Consider the following 16,762-nt stretch of genomic DNA (forward strand, 5'->3'; position numbering starts at 1 on the left):
TAGGTACAAGAATCACTAATATTATGAGAAAGCCCTTTCAAAGATAACAGATTCATCACTATTAATAGAAACTAGAGAAATGATAACAATATGATGTTCATCCTACCAACTGATGAAACTTTACTTCAGTAGATGCAATGACTTCTATAAAGAATTTAACAAAACTTTAGGAGTTTATTGTTTTTCTCTTCGAAATACCCTACAAAATGACATTAAAAGTAAAATAGAATGTTTTTCGATATCCGCCCACTGCTTCTTCAATGGTTGATTTGTTTACTTGCAGCTCTTCAAGACCAAGATATTTCTTTAATCGAACTTCACTGAAGAGAACAAATAATGTACAAACCAGAAGGACGAAAGGAACCCGACGGTGCCTGTTGCAAACATAATAGCCAAGACCATGAAGAGGGAGTATCCGAGGTAAAGGGTGGCGGAAACAGGGCCGCTTAAGCTCTTGAGGTCGAATATTAGATAGTTGATGGAGTATAGGAAAATGTATATTGCGACTGAACCGGAAGCAAAGAATGACTTCCACCACCATTTCCAGTCCTCCACACATAGATGCATGTAAGTTAGAACAAGAGACACCTCAGCACAAACGACAACAAGGAGGATCATAACGATGAGGAGGAATCCGAAGACGTAGTACACACGACCCATCCAGAGACTTGACATGATAAAAAAGAGCTCAATGAACAGAGTGCCAAAAGGAAGGGTGCCTGCCCCGAGAACCAAAAGCCAAGATGGATATTTCTGTGCTGGAATTTCGCGTGGGATCTGGTTGGTTCGGACTGGATATTCGATGTGAGGTGCCTTTGCCCCAAGGTAGCCACCGATCAGGGTTAGGGGGACGGAGATACAGAACCAAAGTAAAATGAGCACGACAAACAAAGAAAAGGGAATGGCCCCTGTGCTGTGACTACCCCATAACAAGAAGTTCAATACAGTAAGAATTAGGAAAGAAAGTCCAGGGAAGAAACAAGCAGCCTTCCACGCGACTCCAACCCATCCCTTGTGATCACCACAGAAGATTGTCCTCCAAAGACGAACAGAAACATAGCCAGCTGCAACACCAAGAATCATGTAAAAGAATAGCATACCTGTAATCAATGTTCCACGAGATGCTGGGGACATGAATCCAAGGGCAGCAAACATAATAGTCACTACAGCCATCCCCAAGATTTGAACTCCATCCCCAACCATCGCGCAGAGAAGGCCAGGGTTACTAGGGGCTCGGAAAACATCACCAACAACAAGTTTCCACCCAGATAACTCCTCATTCATCTGAGCCTGAGCTTCTTTGTCTAGTTCATCATACCTTGCCAGATCACGGCGGATTGTTCTCAAAAAGATCACAAGCACAATACCAGCCAAGAAAGTGATCACCATAAGGGAATTGAGTATCGAGAACCAGTGCACCTTTGCACCTTCCATCTTCAAATAAGCATCCCATCTCGATGGCCACTTGATGTCACTCTCCACAAAGTTCACCTCATAAGTAAAACTCACAGGCTCATTTTCTTTAATAGCCATGGACACAGATGTCGGGTCACACTTGATTGGAGATGGAAGCTTATTGTACATTTTAAGATTCTTTAACGAATCAGGCGTATGCTGGAAACTACAAGGTACAACCTCAAATCCAACAACCATATATCCAGGTGCATCAGATCCTTCATTTCCAACAGTCGAAATCACCTCTGATCCATCCCCGGTACCCATCACACGAGCCACATTGGTCTCCTCAAATTTATGAACAAGAACAGTAAACTTCAAATGGTTAAACACATAATATGCATCTTGAACCTTGATCCCAACCGGATACCCCGTCCAACGCAAGAAGTAATTCTCCTTCTTGGTATATCGAATAGCAGGCAAATTATCAAGAATCAAATTCACCTGATACATCTCATCAATCCTCTCTTTTAAAAGCTTAAATTCATCAGCAGACAAAGGTTTAGTTTGACACAAGAAAACCTCAGTCTCATTAGTATACATCTTAAACCTATAAGGCGAATTCTCAATCCTATCACCCATAAGAAGCTCACCTAGATTTTCTGCACTATCCTTCACACCCTCTTCAGGCTTACAGAAAGGCAAACTATAATAACTATAAGGCAATTCAGTGTCAATTGAAGTCAATGAATTGACCTTAACATTCAAGTAATCACCAACCCCATATTTGTGAGGATAACTTCCAGGTAGATAAAACCCATAACCCAATTCAGAAACCAAACAGATACACAAAACCCAAATCTTGAATTTATCAAAAGACTCCATTTTTACCCCTTTTTTTGCTCAGATCTAAATGAATTATCAAAAGGGTGTATTTATAATACAAAGATCAGTACTTTTTCAAATGGGTTTTCAATATATATCAAGATCTATCTATAACATCAAACTTAAACTAGATCTGATTAATATTGAAACAAGAACAATGAAGCATATAAAGAGGGGAAATTGAAGGGTTGTTAAAAAGAACAGATCTTGCTCACCTCTGATGGAACAATATGCACTAAATTGGAGAAGAAAGGAGCTGTGAGAGTAACATTTGAGCTGTGAGGAAGATTTAATGGAAGTGGTGGAAATGTACAGACTCCATGACTATGGAATTTATATACATATATTAATTCCTTTACTTCGTCGGTGGGAGATCTTGGCTTTAGCATGTAGGCCCTTAATAAAATGACTTGTATGTCCCTATAACAACTCGTAACGTATCTAGTGTAATCTCACAAAGTGTGGGGTGTATGCTCTACTGAGAAGTAGAATAATCGTTTTCGATAAAACTTTCCCTTTTTATGACTTATATTGCCTGTTTGATAAGAGGGATAAGTGAAAACTAATTTTATGATGAGTTTATTTCATATTTAATTGTAATTGAATTGCGAAATAATTTATTTATTTTGAAATTTATTATCACTTGAATTATAGTGTTATTTTTATTCATGTTAAAGATGATACATCAATTTAAACCCACATTGAAATCCGATTAAATCCAAATTCATGCTGAAAAGTCACACTACATTAAGAATAAAATGTCCCTAACAAAAACGACTTATTATACTAATTGTTTATTTATAATTATTTGTATATCACTCTATACAAAATGTGTTTCTTAATTTATAAACATTTCTTGATATGCCAAAGAAGAAGTATTTTTTCTTGCCAATTTCTAGTTACATATTTCCTACCTAATTTATAATCTAAATTATTGCCAATATCTATGTTTTTTATATAAAAATAGGTAGAGTTGCCTAACAATTAAAATCTTAAAATGGTACATTTTACAGCTTGCAAAATGCTCTTTTGACTACTCAACAATAGTATCCTTTGCTTTTTCATGCTTGTCACGTAAATGTGCAGACACTAATTGGATCTATATATTTAAAAAAAGCCTAAAAATAATTAATTAATAAATAATCATCTAAGCTACCAATGATATTGAGATTATTATTATTATTATTATTATTATTATTATTTAAAGAAAAGCAACAGAAAGCTTTTGTATTGACACGTATGAAGATGAATGTCCTACCATCAATTATATTTTACTATATACTGTATATAGTTTGTAATTGCTGTATTTTTTTTATATTTTTTAGAATAAAAAAGGCTCACGATATAGGAGATATACTACGATCAAATCTCATCATGTTATATTACATGTTCTCTATTTATTATTATTATACAAACGCTTTTGTATCGACACGTATAAAGTGAATGTCCTAACATCAATTATTTATAGAAATTTGATAATTGTTGTATAGTTATATATATATTTTTAGATTGTGAGATATTTTACGATCAAATCTTTTCATGACAATCTATCATTTATAACATTAATTTTATTAAAACGTTCGAGTTTTCTTTAGTATCGATTTTCCACATTATATCATATTACATGTTCTTTATAATCACATTTCACTATATATTGTATCCAAAAATTATTTTGATTAACGACTTTGTAAAAAGGTTTGACTATATGTAATAACCTCTCAATTTTAAATTTTGACTTATGTTGTTATTGTGTCAAACAAAAATAGAAGTGAAATTATATATTGTTTAGGAATTGTAATGAACAATATTTTTTATTAAAAAAAGATTTCTAAAACTTGATAAATACGATAAAGTATACAAGCTTCCATGAAGAAATCTTACCTAAAAGCAATAAAAAAATGATTTTTGCTTAAAAAGGAAGAATTAGCTTTACTACAACTGCAATTTATCTGTTTTTAATTTCAAACATAACCCAACAAATGTAATAATCAATCTTTTTAATTCCTAGTTATTTGTCATTTAACGTTGATAAAAATTAACTTAAGTGGTTAAGTAAAGATCTATAATAAATAAAACATATGTTATTTATTTCTTACAATATAGTCTATAATTTAGTTATTAGTTGATTATCATATACTCACACCGTTTCATTTAAGAGTGTAAAAAATATATATTTTTAATATTGTGATTTTAAACACTAAAACGAATACGTACTAAAATTAGTTTTTTTAAAAGTATTTTAATTTTAAACATAACATGTCATTCTTAGATAGAGTATAAAAATAAAATGAAACTATTAGAATTAAAAACTTTCTAAATACATAAAGATAATATTCTTTTCAAAAGAAGCTAAAAATATAATTAAGATATAAAATAAAACGAATGGAATAACACTTTGATAATCAACCTAGGAAATAAATTTAGAACCTAAAAAACCTTTGACTTTAAAATACCATATAAGTACACTTTTTTTCTCAAATTCGAGGGGAGTATAGATAGGCAGGGGGCTGAGCTACAAGCCTACAACAGAAATTATCGGAATCTATGTAAATTTTGAAGTTATATTTATAATAATAAAAAAATTATATATAAAAACAATTTATTGGATCTTGTTGAAACTTCAACGTTAAGTTGTATGAGTGAGTATAGTACTAGAATGTGTTGAGCTTTTTGAGAAATTCTCGTGGGGCAATTTTTTCTATTTCTACGAGGTAGAAATAGGTCATATATTTTATCTTTTTCAAATTTTATTGAGTATGTTATTATTTAAAATCTAATAAATATTAAATGATCAAGCTATGATTCAAAAACATAAATTTAAAATTTTGAATTAACATATGAAATTAGGAGGATGATTAAATTTTACATTAAGGTATCTTTATTTACAATTTAAAAAAGGTCAACTCCCAACGCCGTGCGCAACATGAACTTTTCAAAACATGGCAACTTGATAGTAACACATTTCCCAATTATCATTATCCCCATAAAGATTTATTTTATTTTCACTTAAACAAGTTATTTTCAAAAAACTATTTCACCAATATAATTCAAATGCTAAGTTCAATATTTGCAAGATCTATGTTAGATATATGTCATTGCTCACAATTCTAGATTAACAAAGCCCAAAAACAAAACAAAAAAGTCTTTATTTGGGCCAAAGACTATACTTAGGACTCATTTAGTTGGGAATAAATTATGAAAAAGTTAAATAAACATACCATCTAAGATATCATAATCTCTAAAAAAAATTACTATTTAAAAAAATTATAAAAATCTCCCATCGAATACATCCCTCCTATTAAGTAGTGTATCATTTGCAATGTATCGGACAACCAAAGAATGTATTCAAAAGCAATGAAAAGTACGAGATTTTTGTATTTGGGGAAACTTCCGAGATATGATGTAATTGACCCCAAAATATATGAGATTTTTGTACTTCATACACAAGCTATCTCACAATTAATTATTCTAAAATTGTTATCACATCCTCAATTAATTAAAATTGATCCCGGGATTAGGTATACTTATCTCCGTACTAGATCAGAAGCATCAGAGCAATGGATTCCATGCAAGACTCAATCCTGCTTTGATTACAATTTTATTTTGAACCAAGGGTCCAAGTGTTGAAACAATTTTTTCTATCTTATAAAAGTAAATAAAATCTGTGTATATTATATTTTATAAAAGTAAATAAAATCTGTGTATATTATATTTTTTTTACTCATTATTGTGCTAATAAGTTAAATAGAAAAAGATTCTATCACTGAAATTACGGTACAAAATTGAAAACAAATTTCTCTCTTTTTTCCTAACGATATTTTAAGTTCATTGCAGTAAAGTTTTTATTAGTCTGGTAATATGAGGATATATACCAATTTTCAAATTGGAAGTATATATGGATGAAAATATGTTTCTTAAATTTCATTAATTATATGACTTTAAATAACTACATAAATATAGTAGTAGACTCCTCATACAATTAAAAATTAAAATATTAGACTTTTACTACAATACAGAAACTGAATATTTGTAATAAATCTAATATTAGACTCATTATAGAGCTATACAACTAATTATTCTATAAAAAAAAGTATTGTAATGGTAGCAATTGCCACATCCAACACAAATAAATTAGAGGTTCAAACCTATATTTCACTATAAGGATCAAAAACAAATTTCATCTTATGTTGTTATATGTCTTCTATAATAATATTCTACTACAACATTTTAAAATATTCAGACAAATGACATCGTTATTAAAAAAAAAGTTGGTTCATATATTTATTTTTTTGAGTGGAGCAAGATTGTAGAGAAATAAAAGTTAGTGTGAGTGAATTTTCAATCAATTTCCCACAATAACTTCTTAAATAGTATCTTTAAGCACCTAAGAGATTGAAACTAAATGCAAGATCAATGAAACACAAATATGATGAAAGTCAATGATATTTAGGTCCATTAGGTACGATAATATGGGAATTTTCCCAACTTGTGGGAAAGCTACAATTAGTTGGAGTAAATAGTAACAATTTCTTAAAAAATCAATCATTCTATTGAGCTAAGGCAGCTCTGCATATGTTTTTAGACTCATACTTCATCGTTGTCTGATCTTTTCAAATCTTAATCTGGATTAAGAATTTTTCATGTCTAGTTTTATGTGAAAGATCATATCTAGAGTAGATATCGAATCTCATTTCTTATCATTCATGGTTCATTCCAATCTTTAGTAAGTCAAAGCATTCAATGAATTGTTGTGATTCTTCCTAAATAGTCTGGATTCTCCCGTCGAGAGTCACTTTAAAAGTATTACCTAAACTCATCCGACTAAATATGATAAAGCCGTTCCTAGGCCCCATTGCTAAAAAAATTTGAACAACTTATTTAAATTGAATCTCTGATAACTTTAAAGTTGATTCCAATGTTATTTTTTTTTAATTCTCTATTCAATATTTAATATTTACATTGAAACTCAACTATTTTAAATTTGTGGATGATCTTGATGTTTGATTATGAAGAATTGATGATTCTTCATGAATGGACAAGTCGAATGCGTGTTTCTATTATGAAATACATTGCATGGGTCATCAATTTTAAATGCACTTTACTATACCTAGAGCTGTCAAAATGAGTTTGGCCGTCCAATCTAACCCTTGAACTAAGTGGGATTGGGCCTATTTTTTTGGCTCATTTAAGAACGAGGCTTTTTAGCCTAGCCTCATTTGGCCCGCTAGCCTCGTAGGCCCAATCCGCAAGCCTCAGAGGTCAGCTTGTGGGCTATGAATATTTAAAAATATTTTTTATATATATTTTTAGTAGTGTTTTATTTGTAAAGTTTTTATCAATAAATATTTTTTTTTAAAAATAATCAAGTCTTTTAAACTATGTAGTTTTTTGTGGGAGGAATGGTGGAATGATCAACACTTTTCCGCTAAATCTTACGTTGACTATTATGTATTTTTGTAAGTATTCACCGAAGTGTGTGATTCATAAATGTATTTTTGTAAGTATTCACCGAATTGCGTGATTCATAAATAAAAATTTGTGTAACACCCCAGAAAATTTTTGAACTAAGACCCGAACCTTTCTTCATAGTGAGTGAGATTTTTGCAAGGAATTAAAAATTTCTTAAGTGTTAAGGTCACTAGATGTAGCACCTTGAGTTCCAAAAAGAATTGAATTGGAATTTTGCAAGTTAAGTTAAGTATGAGTTTTGGGTCGACTTCAAACAACCATAACTCCTAGGTCAGGATGAATTAGGTGTGCTACCAAATACCGTAGCGAAGATCTTTGAATTATCTTTCCAACGTGGCAGAGCTTGCTATGTTTCGAGGTCGGATGAGTGAGATATGACCTTTTGAAGATAGGTTGTCCAGTTAAGGAAAGTTAGCCGAAAATAGAGAAGGGTATTTTGGTCTTTTCCTTACCCAATCAGATTTAATTCGATTTTAGTAATATTTTAAGGGTCTAATCCTATTAGGTTCAGTTTTATAATCCTAAAATTAGCCTAGGGTTTTAGTTGAGAGTTCAAGAAGAGAAAAGAAGAGAGAAGAGGAGAAAAGAGGAGAGGATCAAGCGTTCGTCGAGATTCTTGCGTGTTGTAGCGGATTTTCGCCATGGGTTTGATCCCTAAGAGGTATGTAAGCTTCCATAGTGTTGGGTTCTTTCACCCACACGCCAATCATGATTTATTCAGCGTAATTTCGTTCTTGAAATTTAAAGATTAGAGTTCTTGATGAGTTCTTGATAAGTGTTCTTGAAGTTTCATTAAGTTTTGATGTAAGATTCTGCTTAGGTCAACTTTAAACGACCATATCTCTTAGAATATTAAGAGTTACGTGAGCCATAACCTATCCAATTAAAGGTAATTGAATCTACTTTCCAATCCCACCAATTTCACGTCAATCCAATATCTGAGTAAAAAGTTATGACTATTTTAGTAACCTATACAGTGCTGTTACGTATTAGCCGACGGGAATATATTGAAAATAATCGTTTGTCTTTTTACCTCCAAGAAAACCATCAACGAATTTCTTGACTAATTAAAAAGCTCAAAACAATCAGATTTTCATCTTCACTCATGAAAATCATAATTTTTGGCTATAGAGATTTTAAGAAACTAACTCGAGAATCTCAAGAAAGGTTTTCTTGATTGTTTACCTTCAAGCTAGGGTTTCAAGGATTCTAATCAAGTTCTTCTTCAAGTGTTGGACTAGTTCGTCCTCACGCCCTACCTCTACTTTCAGATCAGTAAAAGAGTAATCTAAGATACTTTCCCTAGAATTGAGTATTCTTGAGATAAGTTGATTTTGAGTTCTTGAATTCACGTTTCTTTTAAAAGTTATATTCCTAATGATCGAATAGCTATATTGTTATTGAGATCCTTCATATCATGAATCATAACTCTTGAATTCATAATTCAAATTCAAGAGAGAGTTAAGAGTAGAGTTCAAGAAAGCCTTTGAGTTCAATTGTGAATCCTTTGAGATCAACTATCGATTTGAACTAAGTTTTGAGGAAGTAAGTCAGAGAATGAGAAGAGTCACATACATGAGTTTCATAATGTTATGTAGACCTACGAGTCAAGTCGTTCATGCCCATAAATTCTTCATGAACTCCAGAAGTTGAGTATCTTTGAAAGGAGTAGTATCTTCAAGTTCTAAGTCTTGAGTATTGAGTTCCTAATACCCTTTGAGATTATATTTCTAAGCATGAGACTATTACATGTTACCCATAAAGTCTTTGAGTTGAATTGTTCATGCCCATAATTCCGCATGAATCCTATAAGTCGAGCAGTCTTGAGAAGAGAAGTATCTTTGAGTCCTTGAGTTGAGTCGTTCATGCTTATAATTCCGCACGAACCCTATGAGTTGAGCATTCTTGAAATTAGTAGTATCATTGAAGTTCTTGAGTTCCAAGTATTTGAGTTTTATCTATGGTTATTGAAAACCTTGCATTGAGTAGTTCATGTCCATAATTCGGTATGAACCATATTTTAAGAAGTCTTTTACAAACGTTTTAACTTTGTTTTAAGACTTAAGTTTTGAGTTCAGTAAAGAGTAAAGAGTAAAGTTTGAAGTCCTTTTCTTCAAAAGTATATGGGGACTAAGTATTCCCATAGAGTTTATAAATGTTTTCACATTTAAATAAGAACGGAAACTGAGATTTCCAAAGGGCATTCGGGCTAGTTTTCAGAAAAGAGTAATAGCTTTCTAAATGAAGCAAGCAGGGAAATTGAGATTTCCAAGATAGCCTTTGAGCTAAGTTTTTGAGCAATTATCTCAAATCAGCAGAAAGAAGTATGTTTTTTAAAACATAAGAGCTAGTATATTTTTGGGAGTAGTATTGAGCACCGATATGGGGGAGAGTTCAGACAACTCACAGCCCCCATAAACCATGTAGCCATCATGGGTAGAAAAGGGTCATACTTTTTAGATGAACCCTTTTCACATAGACTAGTGGATCCATTAGTAGTTCAGGTCCTATACCTTTGGCCGGGTATAGGATGCGCTGGCAGCGTGAGGTAGATCACTGTATCATCACTATAGCTCTTATGTGATGGTTGTCGGTTAGAGAAACTCCCACAGAAGTTATTGTATTTTTATATACATCAGTTTATTGTATTTTTATATACATTTCAGAGTTATGTTGTATCCTTGCATACACACAGATTTGACAGCATGTTTTTAAACAGTTTGTTTCTTTATATTGCACTTGTTTTAAATTGCTTTATATTGAAATGAGTTCAGTCATATTTAGTTGAGTATTCAAAGTTGAGTATCCAGAGTTGAGTATCCAGAGTCGAATATCATATCTTTGAGTCGAATATCATATCATTGAGTTGAGTATCTAATCTCGGAGTTGAGTATCTTATCCTTGAGTACTTCTGAGTTGAGTAAGTTTGAGTAGTTTTGAGTACCCTTGAGTATTCCTTGAGTTGAGTAAGTTTGAGAAGAGGTAAGTATGTTTCATTTCTATCAAGTTTCAAGCTTATGTTTATGTTTTAGAATTCCTCTTACATGCTCGTACATTCCACGTACTGAGCCATTTGGCCTGCATTTTCTCATGATGCAGACACAGGTATTCAGGATCATCAACAGGAGCTTTGTTGATACATCCGAGAGTTCGAGTTAGCTATGGTGAGCCTCCTTGCTTTCGGAGGATTTCATTTACCTTTCAATTATATTAGTTGTTAGGATGTCGTGGGTCTTGTCCCGACTTCCATCTTTATCAGTTAGAGGCTTCATAGATAGTCAGTATAGTTAAGAAGTCTGTATTATTCATTTATTTTATTAAATGTTTTAAAGACTAAAGTTGCCTTTTTATGGCGAGTTGTATATATTCTATTATACAGATTTTTCTTTGGACTTAAAGTTTGTATTTAAGTTTTATGAACTTTTGTTTCAGTTTTTAAGCTTTGTATGCTTGAATCAGTTTTCCGCTTGTAGTCAGCCAGGATGAGGGTTTGCTTGGGGACCAGCAATGGTCTTCGAATGCCGGCCACGTCCAGGGTGTAGGCTCGGGTCGTGACAATTTGTATGTATTGATGTCGTGTTCATAGACATCAACGTTCGATACTCTTTCTAAAAGAGTAATATTGTTCATTTTTTGTTGAAGGCCCAACCCGTGGCCTGCTATTTTATATGCCCTTTAATTAAAAGGATCAACCCGTTCCAACCCATTTAACTCTCTAGCCCGTTAGGGTTGAATTAGATTGGATTGGATCAGCCAATTTTGACAACTCTAACTATACCTACCATTAATTCTTTTTCCTTGTACTTTGGTCAGTGATTGGGGCATACCTTTATGGAAAAATTACTTAACTACACAACACTTCTTTACCTATTCTCAATATTTCCCTACTCTTTTATTAAAATACAAAAATCCCTTATTTTCCCCCAATTCAACTTAACCGGATACTTTATTAGTTTAAGTATCCGCCCGTTATTAATTAAAGTATCCGCCCGTTAATTAAGTATCCGTGCTGCTAATAACTTAATAATTTAAGTATCCGTCCGTTATTAATTAAAGTATCCGCGCTGCTATATTATGCATCCGCCCGTTAATTAAGTATTCGTGCTGCTAACAACTTAATAATTTAAGTATCCGCCCATTATTAATTAAAGTATCCGCGCTGCTATATTAAGTATCCACACTGCTACATTATGTATTCGAAAAACACTAAAAAAAGGGATTTTTGATAATTAATGAAAGAGCAGGGAAAGGAAGTAATTTCTTTTTTATACTATGTCATTTGCCTAATTTTTACCTTTATGTTATACTAAATTATCACGATTTACGTTCATCATATGTATTATTATGAATTTATAGATATAATTAAGTTGAGTTAGTCTAGTCGAAAAGTATTTTTCAAACTGTCAATAAAATTAATAATTCAGTATAAGTTTATGAATGTTTTCAATGTTTCTCTCCTAATTTAATTTAATTATATTCTCAAATATTCTTTATTATGTGCTACATGCTAGCTTAATCTTTTTTCATTAGCCAAACACGTGAATACATGTATTAAATTAAAAATTAAACTTTACATAATCTTTTTTTCTTTTTAACAAAAAGTGAACATTATAAGGCCGACAAAATATATAGATCTAAGGAAAATAAATTAACACGTTGAATAGTTGCATGGCCCATTCACCTCGATTGTGCCGATTTTGCCGCTACCCCACCCCCACGCAACTCACACCACCCCTACACGTTTTCTTCCCCTTTTTAATTTATTTCCCTTTCACTTCTCTCAACCTCTTTCGCCATTACCACCCTGCTCTCACGAGCAAAATACGGTAACCACAGGTGGTGTATTTATGGCTACCGGAGCTGCCGGCGATGCAATTTTCCGGGGAGTATTTGAAGGATCTATTTCCGGTCACGATCTAGAATTTTCAAAAAGGCCATACCACCGGAATTGTGGCTGTGCATTGCATAAATCGAGAGGGAACTGTTCTCATTCGTCGAGATATATGACTGTTTCGTATCCGATTCGCCGGTCGTGGAGTGAAGGATGTTTATCGTTGGTTGCGGCGGCGTCAGCGGCGGCGTCCGGTCATTCATCGCCGTGTTCTTCACCTTCTGTGGCGGTTGCCGATATCAGTAAGAGGAATTTGCTTCCGGTTAATGAAGACGTTGAAGATCTCGTTTTCAGTAAGGTTTAATAATTTAATTTTTTTTTCTAATTAAGGGAATAATAATTGCTGTTTTTTTTATACTTTATTAAACGAAAAAAAAAAGAATTAGTTGTTGTTTGATTTTATGGAGATTTGTTTGTTTAATGTGTATTTGACAGCAAGGAAGAAATCTTAAATTTTGGAGAAAATAGCTTTGAATCGATATTTTTATTTTTTTTGCTACTCACTGTCAATTTTCAGTAGAATTATTTCTTATTGAAATTGCTTTTTATATTGAATTATTCTCGTAAACTTGTTTATATATGGAAAAATTAAATGCTTAATATTACTGGAATCCAATATCTTCGTGAAATCTGTACAATGTATTTTGTACTTTTATGATGGTTGCTTCTGTTCGTATCACCTAAATTTTTAATATGAAAAATATTGTAATGTGCGATTTAAATTTAATTGAAAAATAAATAAATTATTGGGAGTTGAGTAGCACAGTGTATGTCACGCACTATACTTTTTTTTAATTTTTTATTGGGTATATTCATGAATGTGTCGTTCTCCTCTTATTTTATTGTGTTAGTTCACTTTTCTTATGTACTTACTATATAAATTATAGTATATGCCAAAATTAACTTCCTACGAATAATGTGGGGAGTAGTGAGGAATAAAAAAAAAGGAAATATTGTCATGTTGGTTGCATATTATTAGGAGTATCGACTGAGCAGATTCTCTATCTTTTGTCAGAGATTTTGGGTTATTTGTCACAACTTTTGGAATAAAAAATTCTTAGTAAAAAGTGTTTTTTTTTATGTTATGAACTTTATTTCTTTTTCGATAATGAAAAGATTTTGTATGTGTAATAGAAAAAATGGAAAAGGATCAAATATACCTCTATACTATTGCAAATAGTTTACATATACCTCTCGTTATACTTTCGGTCCAAATATACCCCTCATCCGTTAAATATTTGAATCTCAATTTTTAAATAGACAAGTGGAGGATTGAGATTAATTTGAAGTACCCATATCCTTTTGTCGAAACGAACACCCAAATTAACCCACTTAAACACTTTTAAGCAAACAAAAGCACAACCAACTGTTTGTCAAAAACATTAGTAATTGATTAGCTTCACCCAGTACATGAATTTGGTTTTTATAATTACTGTTTTCATTTGTTTTGTCAATCAAAAATACAAAACGTTGAAAAAAATTTCAAACTATTTTAAAAATAGTTCACTATATGTTATTCTTATTGAGTTCATTGTCTCAGTTTAATTCTGAAATTTTTTAAAGTTCCAACTGATATGGTGCTTGAAATTTCATTGGTTTCGATTCACCCGCTAAAATTATAAGGCACATTCGGTGGAGAAGTAGGAAATGAAATTGTTGGGTCTTCGAATCGACATTCATATTTATGGCCGAATTACTTCTAAAATTTGTGAATGGAAGTTGTTGTAAATCAATGGTATATTGAAAAAATTTTGGGTTAGTATTTTTTTTAGCTGAGATTTTCTCTTGGCGGATATTATTGAGCTAAATTCAGTTTTGGCCTTTTGGGTCTTTAAATTTAACGATGAGTTTAAAAAAAATTCTAAGTTATTCAATATTTTTTCACTGTTGACTCGTCAAAATTTCAAGTTGTTGAGATTTTGAAGTTGAAATTTTGACGTGACTGTGTGTGTTTGGATATTGAGAATCATCAACTTAGATGAATACGGTTATTATTGAAGCGGTCAAAATTGAATCGAAGTTTGTTATTTTCGTGGCATTACTCCATTGTTGTATGTTGCTATTAGAAGCTTCATTTGGGTTGGGTTATGATTTATTTTGGGTGGTTGTTTGGACAAAAAAGGATATAGGTACTTCAAATTAATCTCAACTCTCCACTTGTCTATTTTAATATTGATCAGGGGCGGCTCTAATAAATCGGTGGCTTAAAGTCAAATTTGAATGGAGGCCTTAAATTCGAATATATTTTTTTATGAAGTTTATTATAGCTAATTATTTAATCTTTCTTGAGACATAGTGCTCATAATTTATCAAACTTCTATTACTTCTTTGCTCTTTTATGAAAAGTTTATATTTTTTACAAATAATACTCAATATTTTAAAAAAAAAAATATGTATAACATATTTATTTATTTTTAAATGAGGCCCCTCAAATTTTGGGGCCTAAGGCGGTTGCTTTTTTTTCAAAGGGGAAGAGCCGCCACTGAGATTGATATTCAAATATTTAACTGATGAGGGTATATTTGGCCCAAAGTATAACGGTAAGGGTATATTTAGCCCGAAAGTATAACGAGGGGTATATGTAAACTATTTGTAATAGTACAGGGATATATTTGACCCTTTGCACACTTAAGTACCAACTACACAATTATTTATTAGCTCATGCTTATTGAATCTCTTTTATCGAAAAAATTATTTATATAAATAAAGGCAAAAATGAGTTTTTTTTCTAATTATACATAAATTGTTGTACTCTCTTAACATAAAAAGATGATTTTAGTGGAGCGGAAAAAGAGAATTAATTTATTACTTTTAAGTCATAAGTTCAAATCTCACGGGTAATACCATTTTAGTGTTTTTTTTCTTCTAAATCTCCTTATATAAATTTCTTATTTTATCATATGTTTACATGACATGAATTTGAATTAGTTGGCTGAGTGAATTTCAGAGATGGGATGAATATATAAAAAAAAAGTGCCAAGTTAGGACTTTAATTCGACTCTCAACGTTAAAACATCATTTTTCAAAAAGGGGTGGCAAAGTTGGACTTTAGTTTGACTCTTATGGTTAAAAAAGAATTTAAAAAAAAGTGGCAAATTAGGACTTTGGATAAGCATATGTTTGGTAAAGAGAATAATCTTATCCTTTAAGAATAATAAAAAGTGGATAGTGCTCAATTGGAACATTCAAAAGTGACTAAATTGGTCCGTTACTCTTCGGGACTGAGTGGAAGAAGGGCGATTCTAGAACGTGGAAAAGGGTTCAATGAATTCGAAAGAATTGAAGGAGTGTAAATGAAAAAAAAAAACTTTTACGATAGAAGCAATTACTATCTATTTCCAACTGTGGTTATTGAGATTGGACTTAAAATAGAGCAACATAATATATGTTTTAGTATTTTAGTATGCCTCTATGGTAAAAATGTACCTGCCAAGTATTAATTATAATTTAGAAGTAAGAGAGTGATTTTGATGTAACCACTGAACGTAAGAAAACATAATACTTCCATTTGTTTATGTTTTCATTTTTTTTTTATAGAAAGTGATTATAGTTTTAAACAATTTCCCCATTCATTTTGGTTGGAATGTGGCATTAACTAATTGATATAAGCTATAAGAATCCTCAATAATTATTGTGTATCTTTTTCATATCAAATAAAATAATTCTATTTACTATAAGCTTTTGTTATTCACGGACTTCACGAAAAGAGCAGAACCAAGTAAGGTCTACCATATACTCATTAGTTGTCATATTTTTGGGTTCTATGCAAGTCCTATAATAAGATTTTTAAGTCTATGTACTAACGGGTCGTTTGATAGCTGGTTAGAGTTATATAAATATTAGTAATGTAGAAAATAGTTACGAGGAAATCCATTAGTTCCACCTTCAGCCTTCTATGTTGCATATAATAACACATAGATTCCCTCATGAGAGTTTTTAAACTGAAAATCAAACACTATATTACTTTTATACATGAATAAGTTTATTACCTCCTAATCAGTTATCAAACGTGGTATTACTTATAAATGCATGAACTTCAAAAGCACAAATATTTCAATTTTAATTTTAAACATGTTTTGTCTTTAAGTTTACTTGCATAAACAATATGCGAAATTTAAGGCA

The 16,762-nt window shown here is 31.7% G+C and overlaps 2 protein-coding genes across 2 annotated transcripts; one reads left to right on the forward strand and one right to left on the reverse strand.

The window, feature by feature from the left end:
• LOC125811982 (transmembrane 9 superfamily member 11) lies at positions 1–2,571 on the reverse strand. Its single transcript, XM_049491530.1, has one exon. The coding sequence runs from the start codon at positions 2,278–2,280 to the stop codon at positions 307–309; it is 1,974 nt and encodes a 657-aa protein (XP_049347487.1). The 5' UTR covers positions 2,281–2,571; the 3' UTR covers positions 1–306.
• Positions 2,572–12,519: 9,948 nt separating this feature from the next.
• LOC125811543 (uncharacterized) lies at positions 12,520–12,993 on the forward strand. Its single transcript, XM_049491048.1, has one exon. The coding sequence runs from the start codon at positions 12,597–12,599 to the stop codon at positions 12,942–12,944; it is 348 nt and encodes a 115-aa protein (XP_049347005.1). The 5' UTR covers positions 12,520–12,596; the 3' UTR covers positions 12,945–12,993.
• Positions 12,994–16,762: the final 3,769 nt, after the last annotated feature.

Source organism: Solanum verrucosum, unplaced genomic scaffold, assembly GCF_900185275.1.
Source record: "Solanum verrucosum unplaced genomic scaffold, falcon-dt-bn FXZP01000238.1, whole genome shotgun sequence".
NCBI classification, from domain to species: Eukaryota; Viridiplantae; Streptophyta; class Magnoliopsida; order Solanales; family Solanaceae; genus Solanum; species Solanum verrucosum.